We start from the raw sequence: 18602 nt of genomic DNA, 5'->3' as shown, positions 1-18602 counted from the left end.
ATTTATTGTCCAGGTACCTTCAAATGGTAATTACACTAGCTGGTGAACAGAAACAGGTCCAGGGTGATGAATGTGCTAATTGGGCTGGTGGTTGATGACACTTAAAATATTACATATTTACATAGAAAAAGGCAAAATTGTGACAAATATTTAAAAAGAAATACTTTGCAATAAATGTCTAAACAAAAATATAAAGCCAGTCCCTGGTCATGGTTGAAAATCACATTGCAGACATCATTAGGATTGCAATAAAGGCACTCTGAAGTTTATTATATACATTTCACTGATCTTAAATAAGGGGAAGTTCACTTTTGGGGCTTTCACAGTAAGAATCATTTCAGATTTGATACCCTCTATTGCGAAAGAAACAAGGAACAATGAAGATCAAACATGGTTGTGTACCAACTTTGAAGATCATGGAGTCAAAGTCTCATCATAAAACATGACAAAGTTTCTTTAACAGGAGCAGTGGAGGGCAACACACTAGATATGTTAAAATTATACTGATACGCATCTAAATAAATATAAAAGACAGCATCACAAAAACAGCATCTCAGAAAAGGAGAAATTCCTCACATTGGGTTTCTATGCAACACAACACACAACAATACAGCACTCTGAATTAAAGGTCCACTCCGCTCAATGCCTATTATCCCATCGTAATAACAAACACTATTATTACCACATTCCTCATTGTGGACTCCAGTACAACAATGGACAAGGTGCAGAAAGATGGCGGCCTTTAGAGTGATGTCATCCGGCCTTCTCGGCCCACTGTGCAATATGTACCAGGGGTGGAATGGTTTATGCCAAAAAGCAGATCCATTCAACACACAACCATTTGTTTTAAACACACAAGTGAACAAATGACATTCAGTTTAGTGACAGCTAGTGGTCTGAAAAACTATAGGCCTAAAGCTAAACTTTCTGGCTTTGTGTATGAACAAACATGTTAACTACTGGCTAGTAAAGTCAAATGTATTCTTTATTTTTCACTTTATCTGTCAAATTTGTTCTAGCACTGAACTGCATTCTGTCTGAAGCGAGAGATAAAACTCTGATGTGTGGGCAACACAGGCACACTCACTTATATATTTCATTTCATTTAGCATCTTCAATGTCACCTTTTTGTAAGTTCAGATTCAACTAGTATCAATTTGAAAAGACAAAATGCAAAACTTGTAATTATGTTAAAATGTTTTACTTTACCAAATATAGAAAACAGCAGACTGTACTGTGAGCTTTGCCAGTTGTTCCACCCCTAATGTCTACACTGTTTCAGATGGTTTTCAAACTGGCTAAAAGCTGATGTTGATATTAAGACGCTTTTGCGCGGCATCAGGAGGCCGCCATCTTACGCACCTCGTCCATCCCTTCAAACATTCTGTCATTCTGTGCAAGAGTTTCAACTTTGACACACGGATTTGGGTCATCAAGGAGATCAAATAATAAGTGTTACCACAAAATGAAAAGGAGCACCCGTGTGAGGGTAAATGAACAGTGATAAGGAGACAAAATGATGACATATTAACTACTTTCTACTACTGGTTTCTCTTTGGTGTAATGTGACCTATCACAAAAGTAGATCATTTTGCACTAAACAATTCATTCCTGCCAGGCACCAAATTTAGCTATATTAAGCTATGCAAGGCTACAAATTAGGGATCAGTTCTTAGGGCTGCCTCCTCTATTGATTCATCAACTAATCAGTCGTTCAGGGTCATGGGTGACTAAGAATGTTTTAGTTGGCATATCAATTCTTTTTTTCATGATTTCTATTTTATTTCCTAAAAATGTCACGTCACGGATCACAAAAACAGCATATAAATGTGTAGCAGGTGAGAAATGTTTTGGGCATGTTTTGGTCATTATTTGGGACAATTTTATTGAACTATGAAATAATACATTTGCACTGCATATAGGTAAATAAACACTAAGTACCTCTAAGATTTGCTTTAACTTCTTTCCCCATGCTGGAAACTAGCAGCAGGTCTTACAGAAGAGGATGGTGTTGTTTGCTCCTCTCTGTCTGCAACCAGTCCACCTTCCACTGTTTTTTTTATCAGATTGGTTGTTTTTGTGTTTTTTTTTGACCCAGTGGTTTGTGCTGGTTGACATTTTCTTCTACTGCTGGCTGCATGGTGCCAACATTTTCTACTGCTTAGGGCGGTGTACTCGCTTGTTTTCGGATCAAAAACTGCTCCATTTTTCTCACCTAGAACACAGTAGAAAGAATCGCCCGGTCACAGGCTGCCACAAATCACCTGCAGTGGCCCACGGGGAAGAGTACCTGCACTCACATGTGAATATTTTTCGACTCAACAAATAAAATATGAACTGGGTAAAAAATGCAAAAAGGGTACTCCTAATTATCAGGGCATTTTTTGTCCTCTCATTTTTAATTTCATGGCCATTTTAGGAATTTTCAAGGACATTTTTGCAGAGTCTGTTAACTTCTGATCCTGATGTGTACTGACCTTTAACACTAGATCATAAGGAGTAATCTGCATGACTACATTGATTTACAGGAGGAAAGTAATATGAAAAAGCAATCGAACAGACATGTTGGTAAAATAGACATGGACCTCTGACTCTTAGTCAACAAAAATCTCTTTACTTGGGGGCAGCCCTTTAAAAACTACATGTAAACATGACATGTGACATTTCAGTGTCTGGTAGCCCTCATTAGCTCCTATAGATGAAATCTATGTGGTTAGACAAAATACTCAAAAATGTTGAACCGTCCTCTACACCAGTTGTTCTCAAACCTGGTCCTCAGGAGCCAGAGTCCTGCTGGTTTTACCTGCTGGTTAATTGGTCTCATTCAGCCCCTGAATAATGTAAAATAACCAAGTAGAGCAGAAAACCAGCAGGACTCTGGCTCCTGAGGACCAGGAGAGAGAAGTACTGCTCTACACTGACTGTAATGTAGAGAACTTGCATTTAGATAAGCTCTCCACAGCATAAGCATGTCCACTTCTCATTCAGATGCTTCACTGGGCTTCTCTGCACAGCAAGAATGACCTTCAGTATGCAAGTCTACAGATGGACAATTGCTCTTTCTGTAGCAAACTGGAACATGAACAACACTGAACTCAGAGAGCAATTCTGAATACAGGACTTGACCTCACATACTGAACCTCAACCAGCGTCATTCAGTGTCAAACTGGAAATATCTTCAAAAAAACAAACAAACGTACACAGGCATGATCAGTTATGGGCATCCTCAGTGTCATTGTTTTTCAAATTTTCATCCACACTGACTATGTTGACATGCATTTTACTAATCCATTATCAGGATGAATCACCGACATCTGAAAACCTATCAACCAGGCTGGAGTGGCCCAGTCGGCCTCAACCCAATTTCAACCTGGTAAAAATAATTAAGTTTCATCTGAATAAGCGCTTCAATAGGAGAATATTTGTGCTATTAGGCCTTTAAATGCCTGAAGGTATTACTTCAATCCAAAGCCTGTTTTTTTTTACATTTCAATTTCAAAAACATTTCCACTTAAGTAAAAAAGTGTGGTCAGGCTAGTTTGTCGGATCAGGACAAATTGCCAACAAAATTATTAACTGACTTGCATAGATATTCAAATTGCAATTTCCAGTCATATCATTCTGATAGTATTATTGCATCTACTGCCACTTAAGATGAGGAAAACTTGAACTATTTGAACTATTAAATTCCTCATTAGACACTAAAGTTGTAAGGGAAAACAACAGAAAGTGCGTGCCCAAATACACCTGGACAATGTGCTTATGTAAACTGCTGGTCAGAACATGATTTTTTCACGCATTTTAATTAATCCAAGGCAATTTTCTTCAAACTTCATCTGGCTTGGTAGAGATAATCCAGTGGAAGACTGTACGTAAACGTAGCCGCTGGCTACATTTACATTCAGTATACGGTGCCCTACAAAAGCAAGTTGCAGCCTACATGTAAACATAGTCAGTGATGTATAATACAGTGAAAGTGCAGCCTGACTGAATGCCACATAACAAATTATAACAATAACAATACTGGTAAGTTGAGTGTTAAAAGCACTTGCTAGAGCATGGACATTACAGTTCCCAAGGGCTGTTACAATGCATGAAAAAAAAAAAATCAGCCCTGTTAAAGACCTTGATCGTGTTGAACAGGAACAGCGCTCCTGCTTCAATAGGATTGAAAATGACAGCTTTTTTAAATACTTAAATAGATATAAAATTTTGTTATTTTTTTTTAAACAGACAAACTGTACACATCTGGTACCAATACATATAAAAATTACAAGTGTGGTTACTTTAGAAAGGATACCTTCTGATACATCATATCAAAAATATGCAGCTTTAGTAGCAGTTTCGTAGTTCATTTATCTAGTCAAACTTTACAATGCTACATTACACTCCAGACAAAGAAGTGAATGAGGTCTTTTCTTCTAGTCCAATGTCAATGCAGCGGCACTGAGGACATTTAAAGGACTACAGAGCCTCAAAAGTCACAAGTCGCCCACAGCAACCACTGCATGCCCTTCCTCATCTCCTCGCCTTTCAACTCTAGATCCACTTCCACTGTATCGCTTTCTTCCCCGCCACTCCAGTCTCCGATTCGAACACTTCCTCTTAGCCATCCAACAGCTCCTCGGTCCATCGATCACTGACTTTTTAGACTCCTTACTCTTCAACATCTGCTTCAATCAATTTTTTCAACTTTCCCAATAATCTTCTCCTCAAAGATGGGCAAGATCGCATCATCTTCACGTACCTCTTCGAACACCACCCCACAGTCAAACTCGTCGCTTACCTTCTTGAAATAATACCTGCAATTGGTCAGGAGTAAAAAAAAACAAAAAACAGTTAGTTGTTCTGAAGTTGAAGGTGGGAACAAGATGCATCATCCTTCTAAGTTTCATCAAAATCAGACCTTATGGCCTTTCACAGAAAGGCCTTGACCTTTAATTATAGCGGCCCCATCAAGCCCATCAATGTAATGTTTTAAAACGTCAGAACACGGTGCCAAAATGCATCATCATTCCAAGTTTTGTCAAAATTGCACCAGTGGCGTCTTGACGTATCACGAGTTGAGTTAGACTTTTGACCTTAAATTATAGCACCCTGACTAGGCCAATGACAGTATTTTTTTTTAATAGCAGAACACAGTGCTAAAATGCATCCTTCCAAGGTTTGTCAAAATTGGAACAGTGATGTAACAGTTATGGCCTTTCAAAGTTATACTTAATTTTTAAATGCCAGAACACAGTGCTAAAATGCATTATCCCTGGGGTCTTGTCAAAATCAGACCAGCGGTGTTTGAGATCTCACGCTCGAGTTAAAAAGTTTGACCTTTAATCATAGTGCCCCCCCTTTAGGCCAATCGGTGTAACTTTTTAAACACTGAAACAAGTTTTATCACGTTCAAAATTAAACTAAACCCCAAACTCAAATCTGTGTAAAGCCTGACGTCTAATGATAAAAAGCATACTACTGAAATGGCCATCTACTATTGGCTGATCTTTGGTGCCAGGTGATGTCACCCACCACCTTCTTGTACACTAGACGGTGACATCACCTGACACTGAATTTCGTGTATCTATTTAACCAATGTACCGACATTGGATGAGGCGTGCGTAATGGAGCACCGCATCTCTCAAATTAGAGGCTGCAGACCACACATACCGGTACTGCCGCCTTCAGATAGCTATAGGGACTTAACCAACCAAAAGGAAAGGCCCTCATACATCCTGTAAGCAGTTGGGGATGCCAGATATTGACAATAATCACCAGTAAATCTAGCCCGGTACAGCCTTGCTCGCATTATTGCAACCAGTAGGCACATGTGCCTACTGGTTGAAGAATTGATATCAAAGTGAAACAGGCAGTCATAACATACATAAAAGGGGTTTATATGATTTTGGAGAGGTTTATATGTGTGCAGGCTGGAAAAAGTCCACTTGTGCCTAACAAAATTACCACTTTACCAGTGCAAGGCTGTGCTTGATCTGTGCCGGCACAAAAATAGAGCCCAGTGTTTTGAGCTGCGGAGATTTACGGGTTTCTTTTCTTAAATCCTGCTTACTCATAAAGTGCACATAGCTTTTGAAAGGGATTTTTGCACCATGCGATGCGTCTCTTTAACCATGTCCGCAGACATTAAATGAAACATTCTTCACAAACCTGTAGCTCCCTTTCTTTGTCAGCAGCTCCTTGAACTGGCCCAGCGTGACGATCCTCCCTTTCACAGATGTCCTGTACGGTATCGGCTCTCCACAGAAGTAATATGCCACCGTAATGTTTTCACAAGGCTGCTTTTTAGTCGCTTTATGCCTGCCAAACAAGAGGACAGAAAATGATTGAGAACATTTCTCAGCTTTTGCATCTTTAATGTCCACACTTTTAAAAGACAGATGAAGAAATTTCTACATATGATTGATCTAATTTAAAGATTGTCAAAGTAAGTAAACAGTATGTTTACATGGACAATAAGACAGATACTCTGGAGTTTGCTAGCAGGTTAAGTGGGAGATCAAATACATATTTGATTGGAAGGGAAAAAACAATAACCAGCATGTACATATTCATAGGCAACTGTATAACTTGGGAGACAGAACAACAAACATGATAAATTAAAGCCAATACAGAGAAGGACAAAATAAATATATGAACATGAGATGAAATCAAGAATGAACAAGCATATCACAGTTTTTCATATGCGGCCAGTGTGTGTGTGTGTGTGTGTGTGTGTGTGTGTGTGTGTGTGTGTGTGTGTGTGTGTGTGCCTGCGATATGAGCACCAGAGGAACATCAGGTCAGGCTGCAGACAGTAAATGACAGACTGCAGGAAAAAAAAATGGCTGGTAAGGTGAGAGCTGATTGCAAACTGTATTAACTAAATGGGTCTTGAGTCTGGACTTAAATACTAAGACAGTGTCTGGATCCCTGACATTGGCAGGAAGCTTGCTCTAAAGGAAGGGGGCCCAATAGGAAAAGGCTCTGCTGTTTTTTCATTATTTTTTCAATATTTGTAATGACAAGGAGTCCTGCATCCTGTGAGCAGAGAGTTCACATAAGCTTATAGGGAGTAAGTAAATCAGTGATATACTGTGAGCTGAGGCCATATAATGCTTTGCAACTCATAAGGAGGACTTTCTAATCAATATGTGTAAATACAGGGAGAGAGTAAAGAGAGCAACCATAACCAGGGTAATGTGATTTTGTTTGTAATTGATTCTGGAAGAAACAAAAGCATGAATAGATTTTTCCAGGTTGATTTAGAAAGACACCTGGAGTGTGAAATGTATATTTCAAGGTAACAAGGCATGGGACAGGCACACATGTCCCAATAGGACATCGAGGAGAAAAGTACATGAGTGAATTGGAGCGGAGCGAAATTAGATGTACTGTCCCACACACACCCTGGTCATCATGGGTGATGGATGCTCTTGTCTTTCTCTTTTTTAAGAGGCGGTCAGCTGGAGTGGAGGCCATCTCTCTCTAACAGTCTTATGTACCTGAAGATGGACCATTTGTCTGTGATGTTATAGCCAAGTGTGGAGCACCAGTCAGCCAGACACCAGAGCTTAAGGGAATGAGTCTACTATATAGACTTCATTGCTCCCTCTGACTGGGAAAGGCTCTGAAAAGATGATTGTACCAGTGGTGACTGGGTGTGCCAAGTTGTACAATGAGACAATGTTATTCTTAGTGACCTCAGATTATTTTAGCCTGACATCATTTGTACCAACTTGAATAACCACATAACTGCATTTCTTTTCGCCACTGGCAAGTAATTAAATTTGCAGCTGCATCACTGGACCGAGCCCCTCGTACGCACTGGACATCAGCAGGCTGGTCCGATATGATATTGAGAGTGATCAAGTCACCAATTACAATGAGTTTCAGATATGAACGTATTTTTTTTGCCATTTGCAGCCAGGAGGGTTGTAACGGTCCACAATATGGTTTTGTGTGTAGCTAGGTTTTGAGCCTAATGTTCAGTACATGTTCAACACAACTGGAAAAAATAAAGGCACACTCACAACTGAGTGATGTCAATGAACAGGAGTTATTCAGCACATCACTGCAGGCAATGTATGAAACTCACAATGTGCAGTATCTACACACGATCGCCATTATATCAATAATTCACAGCAAGCATTTGATGGATGGTGATGGGCAGGAGTTCAATGTAAACCCAAACAAGCACACAATTTTCAAAATATGATACTATGACATTGTAAAAATTCATATTAAAACAGCTTCGGAAACTGTTCTGAACTTATACCAGAAAGTTATTTTGGTCCCAATTTCACAAAACGATGAAGTTAGCAGCTAATGAAAGACCATTGTTGTCGTCTTTACTTCCATTTTGTCAAAATATTTTTCAGGTTTTCAACGCTGGTGTTGGTCTTCATATCAACTATTCAATGTCAAAATGTTTTCTGGGCTCTTTCGATGGGAAAGCAGTAAAAAGAAAATCAAAATCTTGAATTAGAGTAATTATTGCATAGAAACATTTTAGGTATTTCTTGTTTATTTCATCTTACTTTTAGATTATTTTATTGTTTCAGTTGCTTTTTGCCATGGTGACATTTTAGAATTGAAATTGATACTTTGATGTTAGTTTTACCAAAATAAAATATTGGATATTATGACAAGATTAGTGCCAAGTATTTTGTTTGTCTGTCTCATTTTTAGTAAAACCAAACAACGCACAAGCCACAAGTGCACTATAATATGTCAAAAGTACTACATGATAAAACTTTTCCAGATTCCAGTTATGCAGTTAATGGTGCATCCCGAGTGGGGAACTGAAAGGTTCCTTTAAGGATACATTACTAGAAGCCAGAAGCCGCAGACTGCAGTGATCCAGACACATGCCAAGTATTCACCGGTCCTCCCGGGTCTGACGGGCAGCTACACCCACTGGCTGCGCCTGAGTAGCTGCCTTTCATCTGCCTCTTACACTGTTCCCCTGTTCCCCTCCATCAGTTAAGTGCCCATCTGAAGAGGCAGTGAAACATCAAACCGAAAACACGTTTCTGACAGAACATCAAAAACTGGCCCTCTCCAATACTTCAGCTAGTCGAACTCCACAAGTGCATTAAAACACACACACACACACACACACACACACACTTCTACTTCCTCTCTGATCCTATCTCCCTTCTCTGCAAAAAAAAAAAAACAACCAGCAAGGGATTGTCACTAGCGCGGTCCGATCTACTGATATGTTTTGCACCATCAAGCCAGATCCAAGCTATTAACAACAGGATGGATGATAATCCATTTCAATACTCTGCACTGGCTTAGCAAGCAAGATGCAACGGACTAGCTACTGTCTTCAGCTGATAAGGGAAATGTTGAGGTCTGTTGAGTCTAATCCCCACACATTCCTGAATACAGACAAAACCAGACAAGATATCACATTTAAACAGGTGGGGTAGCACAGGATGACGTTAAAATACAGGATACACAACATATTTAATTAGGGCCAGTAATCACTCATTATTGATTACCCTAAGTACCCTAATGCCTCCCTTAGTAGCTCTACCAACACAGTGTCTCAATTTGCCTACACACACACACACACACACACACACACACACACACACACTCAGCACTTTGTAGACTGCCAATGATGAGCATGGGAAGTGAAGTGGGTTGCTGTGACCTATGGGATGGGAGTTTGGAGGTACTGGGGGTGCGACTGGTAGGACACAGTGGACATACTCAGACTCGGAGAGCTCACTGTCAGAAACGGCGGGCACCACGCTGAGCGGAGGGAACAGTGCGGGCCTGACGGCAGTGCGACCCCTCTGGATCACCTCCATCACATACCTGAGGGACCGAACAACCCCAGCAGTTAGACACAGACCGGCCTGGCGGGGGGAGGGGGGGGGGGGGGCACAGACAGCTAACACACCCACACACACACCGACATCAAGCACTCACGGTTTGACATGGTTCACACTGATATGCAACGACAATTGCATTCGATTCAAGAGTGGCCGACAAGAACACCGCCATGAATGACAGCTTGTGCCATGTAAGCCGGTCATACTTCCACTCACACAGATTTGCAGTATATAAAAGATAATTGTTTTATTTTGAAAAAGAATAGATACAGCTTCTTCCCTTGCTGATCGAGTAACATGGTTTCTGTTGGAAAAACTACACTGATTAACAGGACAGACGAACATGTCCCTTTTACCTTTGCTTGGGTTGTAAGGTTCCGGACTTGATCTTCTCCTCCTCAAGCCGTCGGCGTGCCTCCTCCAGCTGGGTGAGGGGGTTGGGTGCTGGGTTGGGGGGCATGGTGGGATCCTGGATGAAGGGGTGAGACGGCTGCACGTTGTTCCGCACCCACGGGTGAACCGACCCCGATCGCTCCGCCGAGCCAATCCGAGATCCCTCATGGCCGGTGGTCTTCTTGGACCCTGTGGTGCTCCTAAAAACGCAGAGTCATCACTTGTTGACGTTTCAATCGTCAAACAATCAAACTCAACAAAACAAGAGCACCCACAAAGTGCAGCAGACATTACTCACTTTATGTAAGTACACTTAATGGTGTTACTGTGAAAATAACAGATAATTCTGACATCGGTTGACACATTTCCACAATTTGTGACGCCAAGTAGAAGAAATAGCCTGCAAAAAAAGTCCTGCAAAATTTCTCCCAGTCGGAAGGTTGTATTTATGGTAAATCCCAGATGACATGAATGCAGTATTACAATACATGATCATTCTATTATGTTGTATCATGTTGTTGCACTATGGCTCTGACCTTCGCATTGCTTACTTTTGGTTGCTTGTAATTTTTGGTGATAGAGGAACTGAAGCTTATTCTGCTGCATTCACTGTAAGTTACTCTGGTTAATAGTCCTCACTCACCCATATGGGCTCCTCTTATGGCGAACCGTTTCTTTCTCTCCCTCCATCATCCACAGCAGGATCTTCTGGTTTCTCTCCATCTCCTCCGGAGGCACCGGCATGTCATAGGGCCGTACTTCCTCACCTTTCTTCAACGCTCTTTTACACTGTGTGCCACCTTTGCTGCTGAACAACGGGAAAAAAACGAATGAACAATCTAGAAAAACAAAAATCATATATACAGTACTGTGCAAAAGTCTTAGGCATATGTCAAAGAAATCCATAAAGCGAAGATGCTGAGTTTCTGAATATCAAAAATTTACAATAAACAGTAGTCTACTGACACACTAATGCAGAAAACAAATAAACATTGAAGACTTCAAAGAAATTTATATAAAAAATCTAGGGTGCCTAAGACTTTTGCACAGTACTGTATAATATATCATATCACATTAATGACAATGTTTGAGTTTGGTCATACCTGTAACCCACAGGCTCCGTGGGGTTGGATCCCATGCCATCGGCATAGTTGCGAGACTTTGACCCATAATGATTCTGCTCCACACCCCAGGGAAAGTTGCTGTGCACACGCATGGCTGCCTCAACCTCCGCCTGCTCTTTGGGCTTCCCCCCGGCCGTGTGGTGGATGTGGTGCACATGTTTGTGGTGGTACAGGTGGCTGTTCTCTCCCTTGGGGCCGTGCCTGGCTGGATGTTTACCCTGGCCCGACGACAGCGGCATTCCGAGTCCAATCCCTTTGCCGCCTGGGAAACCTTCCGGGGAGCGCGACTTGGGGGAATGGCGGCCTGTACCCGGAGACTGGCAGCCGGGAGTCTTCATGACCCGCTGGACGTGGTCGTCCAGGATGCTCTCTGGGTTTTCCTCATGAGCATCTCTCAGCAGAGGACCGTTGTAGGTGATGTCAGCATAACGTGAGCTGCAATGCTGGGGATAAGCACCAGGTGGAAGCCTTTGACTGGGCAATGATGTGGCTGTGGAGACGTCGACATCATCACCCTCCTCCTCCTTTTGTAGGAAAACATATAAGAACATCAGTTAGAGCTACGTATTAAATATGAATCAATCACTATGGGAAAGATGAGGTTTACGAGAACTGGGCATAAAGTGCATGAGGCAAAGCACCATAAAAATTGTATTCAACATAACCAAAACAATTAAGCATTAACAGAAGAACTTCTTTTATCCTTTTAATCCTTTTAAAATTCATTTTCCTGTAATTTCCTAATACACTTTTGACATAACTGAGGTTATTTCATAAGGACGCCGTCATGTTGTATTTATTTCAACCTGCAGATGGCAGATTTTCACCATGTGTTAACTCATGCCATGTCATTCTTACTGCAGAGGTTTACAGGTAGACCAAGAATAGGACAGTATCAGACAGATTTGGCAGTACTATGCATTCACAGAGTGCACATTTGTATTGTTTCACCTTCAAGTGCAGGCAATACAACAGTTCTGAGTGACTGTGACAGAAGCTGCTCCAGGGAGAATCATGGGGTGGGGTGGGAGGTTTGGGTAGGGCGGGGCTGCAGTTAGGCTTAATAGCCTTTGATAAGAAAGCACAGTAGGATGTGCAGTGATCAAATGGATTAGAGCAGTGTAAGGGAGAGGTGAGGCTGTCCTTAGTGGAAAAATCTTCTAAAACTGGTGATGGGAAAGTGGTAGCCCGTATGCGGCACCTGGATCCCACAAAATACCATCCCCCAACAATTACTGGAAAAAAAACGCAGTTCTAATTTTGCTGTGATATATTGACAAAAAGCACAATGTCATCTCATAAAACCAGGCATGCCAATACAATCCATATCCTATCACCTTCAACCACTCAACTCTATTAAACAACGGCCAGGCCATGGATCTTTTTGTAGAAAGGCATTGAGATGGACAGGGCTTTTCAGGGGAATGTACGGCATTCTTTTGGCTCAGTTGGCTAAGTACCACATAACCGTGACATTCTGGGTTCGAATCCGGCCTGGGACCTTTTGTCACCCCCCACACTTGATCCCAATCGTTGCTGTCTCTCTCTACGCTCAACTATCAAATCAAGGCAAAAATGTCCCCCCCAAAAATCTAAAAATGTAGGCAACTGTAAAGAAACATATCAAAAGCAGTAAAGAAACATATAAAAAATTAGGTGGTGTACTCTCCCTCTTTCTCTATTGGGTAGGATTCGGGCCATAGAGGGGAACATCTTACCAAGGCTTCTATTTCTTTTTCAGTGTCTGCCAATTTTTTTTACCAAAATCGTTTTTCAAAAGGCTGGATAGGGCAATTTCAGGGTTTATTTGGGCAGGCAAGTCCCCAAGGGCACGCAAAGCAATTCTTCAGAGACATAACGAAGACGGAGGCTTATCTCTACCTAACTTGCTATTTTATTACTGGGCACCCAACATTCAGAAATTGCATTTCTAGTATGGCTCTTCTGACACTGATTGGTGTTTAATGGAAGCTCACAGCTGTCATGCAACCTCTCTGGCTGCTCTGCTTTGTGCCCCCCTTGCCTCTTGTCCCTCCAAATACACTTCAAACCCAATTGTTCTATCATCTCTAAAAATTTGGAAACAATTCAGACAACATTTCAAACTCACCCTTTCTTCTCCCCGTAGCCCCATCTGTAATAACCACTTGTTTGTTCCCTCTAAACTTGACACAGCTTTTGCATTGTGGGAAAGGAAAGGTATAGTTCATTTCTCAGACTTATTTCCTGGTAAAATGTTTGCTAACTTTGATGATCTGCAAAAAATTTGACCTATCACAATCTAGTTTGTTTCGGTACTTTCAAGCGCGAGATTATGCTCGTACACACTTTGCCTGATTCCCTCTGTTGCCTGCTGGTTCCTTGATAGACGAAATCTTCTCACTCCCCAAGTCACATCAATCCTGTATGATCTCATTATATCTTCTGGGACTCCCTCGCTTTCTGTGACTAAGGATAGCTGGGAGGGAGAACTTGGGCTTGACCTTATGGATGAATGGTGGGAGACAGCTCTCGTTAGGGTAAACTCTACGTCTTCATGTGCTCGCCTAACTTTGATTCAGTTCAAGGTCTTGCACAGAATACATTTTACCAAAACCAAACTCTGTAAACTGTTTCCAGGCGCGAGTGATACATGCTTGAAGTGATAGGTGCTCTTCATCAACTGCTGATCATACTCACATGTTTTACTCCTGTTCAAAATTAGCTGGGTTTTGGTCTGTCTTTTTCGATACTTTTGTCTAAAGCTCTCAATATTACACTTGAACCCAGTCCTTTGATTGCTATCTTCGGTGTGCCCGAGGAATTGACTGGTCTGACTAAAAGAGAGAGTGATGTCATAGCCTTTGCTTCGCTATAGCCCGTAGACGCATATTACTTAAGTGGAAATGTCCAAACCCACCCTCTGCATCTTCCTGGTTGGAAGATTAGATGTCTTTTCTTCATTTAGAAAAAGTGAAATACACCTTAAGAGGCTCAACTGACAATTTCCATAAGAGATGGAATTCTGTACTTACTTATATCAATTCACTCACTTCCCTGGATTGTGACTGATAAGTCTGTATATATAATCCATTGTGCAGTGGAGCAGTGTGTGATGAGCATCAAGCAATTGTATATGTGTTAATCTTATTTTATTTTACTTTATTTTAATAATTTTTTGGTTCATTAGTGGGAGGGTTTTTATTTTTTATTTTTTGTTTGTTTTTGTCTTGTTTCTTTACTCCGTCTAAAAAAAAAAAAAGAAAATCGATCACATGTTTTTACGACGGCTACTATGATATTGTTTTTGATATCATGTTTTCCAATAAAAATACTTATGGAAAAAAAAAAAATTAGGTGGTGGGTCACAAACAATATACAGCTATTGTGTGTAACAGGTATGTGAGCAAATACTGAAAATAGGACTCAAATGCTCTAAAATGCGTGGGCATACATACATGCATGTTTATGTGGACAGAGCTTAACTTTTGGCCACACCGATACCAAAGTATATATGCACAACTGTTTATTGCCCTTTCTTTGGTATTTGTCCTTTCTGAAATCAACATGATGACAAACATGCAGAGGACCAATAGTAGTGCACAAATACAATAATATAATCAATGCCTTTTTAACAATATCTATGATTATATTAGTGTTGCTGAAGGGGAATACCAGTCTATAAGAGGATTGACATATGCCATTTCTTTGGCTAAGGACAGTTAAATCAGTATTTGTGACCATATTCTGTGGCTGGACAATGTCATTCAAAGTCATATGATAACAAAATGTGAGAGTTTATATTCAGCAGTATTCCCCTTGAAGATCTGAACAATCAGAAAATGTTTGGCCATGTTTTATCGTCCCTCCTGTACCTATCAGGAAATGGCTTCCTGCTTTATCCGACTGCAGTGATCACCAGTAACATCACTCATAAAACTGAAGCTGCAGCAGTGTGCGCTGTATGGCACAGTTTTTATTTGTAGCATTGTCCTGAACAAAGTCAGAAACACTTTGGCAAAGAGAGGAAAGGAGAGGGGAGAGAACAAAGAGAGATAGCTGAAAGAGAACAGTAGGTGTTCAACTTCTTTTTAGCAAGCCCAATCCAAACTTTTATTTGAGCATGTAAATAAATAAAGCCTGCACTTGTGAACATGCCAAACCAACTCAGTTTCCAACTGCTGTGCTATTGCAAATACTGTTACAGCCCTGTGCTCACCATCCATTTTCTATTACTGTCTCATGATAAAGGCAGGCTTGAACACACTCTCAGGCTGTACCTACATTCAGTGTGAAGGAGCCCACTGGTTCCTTAGATTCACAGATATCATACTGTAAAACACTAGGATGATCTTGGATGCAGCAAAATCATCTGTGACTTATTTCTAATAATGATTTATGTATCTATCTGTGCGTATCTCTGCACCAGATATGGACATCTGTGTTAGCTGAGCACACTGGAAGCTATTCATGGAACCATCACACCTTCATTTCAGCCCTCGTTGATTTTTCCACTGCCTCCCTCTTTCCAGCTGCTTTTGTTGCCATTTTAACACGGAAATCCTTGGCAAACAATAGTAGACAATTTATGAGCAGACCTTTGATGCTCTACAGGTAGCAGACTACTAGGTGGTGGCAAGGGACTTTCTGATGACAGCCTAGCTAATTTATGCAGAAACAATGCCTCTTCCTTGTGAGGAGTAATGGTGTGCGCCATGCTTGCACGCTCTCAATTATCTTGTTTGCACCAAATAAAGATCCAATTCAGACAAGCACACTGACCAGTGACCATCCTGCTGACAGAGTCTATTTACAAGTGTGATTATTCACTCAAGATCACCTTTGTGAATAGCATGCTGCTGCTCTTGAGTATGTGAATTATCCTGTGCATAGTTTAAGTACAATGCCAATTGTCACAAAAAATGACCTGAAGACGACCTGAAGACGTGAATTAGATTCACAGCAGATCGTGTGACTGGGCGATAGCAATAAGTATGAGTAATAAGTTACTTATATCCCCATGAAATGATGCTGTTCCTCACCACAATAAAACCACTATATCAACAGAATCACTGACTTTTAATCAGATGGTGGAATTTACAACCTGACCTTGACATCATTCCCCCAAAATCCAATGTGTGCTATAGCCATATCATTTTATAATACCTCTAGTATTATGGTGAAAAAGATAATGTTTGTTAATATTTGTACAAAAAACCTAATTTAGAGCCAACAATACACCATAGGTAAATCCTCTCTAAAGCTGAGCTATAAGGTGTGATATGACTTGATGAAGACAATGTCATTTCTTGCCTGCCTCCAGCGTTTAATAAAGGAAACCTCGAGCTCTGTGATGGAAACTCCTCTGCTTGCAGGGCCAAACCACATAAATCGTCTGCCTTGAGACTTAATACTTGGCTCCGTGAACTGAGGGAGATTTCATTTGTGGTACCGGCGAGCATTTCATCACCGTTCAAGTGACATCAAACAGGCTGCACACTATTCCAGGCTTAAAAGCGGCTGGGTGTGCAGGTGCGCCATCTGATTTATCGACAAAGCCAGATCCCTGACAGGCCAAGGATGGAATTCTCCAACCGATTCATAATGTTATTCCCCGTTTAAACGGCTGGCCTCATTAATTTCATTAAGGGCAGATGAATTTAAGTCTCCTCTGTAGAGCTGCCGCGGTATTGATTTTTTCCTTACCGCACAAATTAGCGAAGCCATTCAAACCGTCGCGGTAACCACCATAAAAAAAAATAGTTTAAACCTGAGAACAGTGTTACAGTTGTTGTTAAGTGCTCGCCACTTGTTGCTGTCCCAGTTGTATTTAGTCACTCTGGCAAATGCCTCGGAGACTCCTAACTGACGTAGTGCCGAGCCGGTACCTCCCGAGGTAGATGGGCTGCCTTTCATTGCATCGTATAACGGGCGATGAGTGGTCCTAAGATGCGATGCTAGATTTGTTGTGTTTCCTCGCATGACGTTGATTTTCTTGCTGCAAATGCGGCACACTGCCTCATCCAAATTCTTTGGCTTTCCCACTTCATTGGGCTCAAAGCCAAAATGTTCCCAAAAAGGAGAAGTAACGTTGGGTTTCGCGACAAGATCCATGTTTTTAGCCTAATTTGAAGGGAAAACTCTCCGTAGCCAACAGTTGCAAAGCACGTTCTGGGTGGCACCTTCTCCGATCAGAATGTTAACTGCGCAACTGTGAGTGGAAACTTTCGAACACATGGCGTGAAGAAAATAGGCTACACAATTATAATAATAATTATTATTATTTAAAAAATAGTACTGCATTTATTTCAGATCACATAACTTTTCAAGCAAAAATTGGACCATAAACAATAGGCCTAAAATAAACGGAAAAAAAAAAACAGCGGTGAAGCGGTGATCAGCTTGACTCTGCGGTGGGCATGATGTGATTGCGTTACCGTGGTAATGCGGTAACCACGGCAGCTCTACTCCTCTGTGATTGCTAAATTTAAGCACTGCGACCAGTCATACATCCTGCTTTCCTGGCTCAGAAAGGGGCTTTGGTGGCGCCCCTTGTGAGGGCCCCGCACACGTTGATGATGGTCATCAAGACACATTTTACTCTTCCATACAATACCAGTCATGGTCACAATGACTTAACAATTCATTTATTTCATTTATTATGCAAGTGTAAACGTAATTAAAATTAAAAATGAACTGTTAAAGAGCCCAGCTTGAAAATTGTCCAGTGCTCCTGTGTCCATCTGATATAAAAACTTGGAGATTGAGAATTTAAAATGAGATTTTCATAACCAGGATACATCCAAACAGCTTAGGCCAGGAGGTTTTCACACATTTTGTTCTTGAGATTTCTGGGATTTCAACCATGAGCAGGATTTAAAAATGATATGCTAAGTAGAAATATATTTTTTGCATTACAAATTTCTTATAAAGCTCCCATGGCGGGGCTCCAGATTTCAAGTTTTTCCCCCAGTGCCACAAATATTTTCAGTTGGTGGTACCAGAAGATAACTTGGCAGCAGTCATATTCAGATCCAGATAGTGCTTCACATGACTTATTTGTTCACATGACTATGTGACTATTGTATTGATTGAATAAAAGTATCAAAAGTGGTAATAGATAATGAAGCAGACGATTTATTTTATTCTGGTGCTATCGGGAACCACCCAAAGATTTCCTATGCAGGAAAAACCCTGAAAATAACATCAGTTGCAGGTGTAGCCCACAGCAAAGAGATGTGCTTCAACGTCAATGAAAGATAGTTCATTA

General features: G+C 41.0%; 1 protein-coding gene across 2 annotated transcripts in view; it reads right to left on the bottom strand.

The window, feature by feature from the left end:
* axin1 (axin 1) overlaps positions 1-18602 on the bottom strand; it is a 33028-nt gene continuing 14426 nt past the window's right edge. The window contains exons 6-11 of one of the 2 annotated variants that reach the window (XM_071517867.1): positions 11333-11877; positions 10873-11037; positions 10193-10426; positions 9712-9819; positions 6157-6306; positions 1-4802 (exon numbers count right to left, since the gene is read on the bottom strand). In XM_071517867.1, the coding sequence (XP_071373968.1) occupies positions 4676-4802; positions 6157-6306; positions 9712-9819; positions 10193-10426; positions 10873-11037; positions 11333-11877 (1329 nt within the window). In that variant the 3' untranslated portion in view covers positions 1-4675. Of the gene's footprint in view, positions 4803-6156; positions 6307-9711; positions 9820-10192; positions 10430-10872; positions 11038-11332; positions 11878-18602 lie in introns of both variants that reach the window. The other variant, XM_071517868.1, reaches the window with a different exon arrangement.

This window comes from Centroberyx affinis, unplaced genomic scaffold, assembly GCF_046629955.1.
Source record: "Centroberyx affinis isolate AG114_WGS23_722 - 3 ecotype Tasmania unplaced genomic scaffold, CSIRO-AGI_Caff_v1 ptg000532l_1, whole genome shotgun sequence".
Lineage (NCBI taxonomy): Eukaryota > Metazoa > Chordata > Actinopteri > Beryciformes > Berycidae > Centroberyx > Centroberyx affinis.
This window is presented reverse-complemented; position numbering and strand designations above follow the sequence as displayed.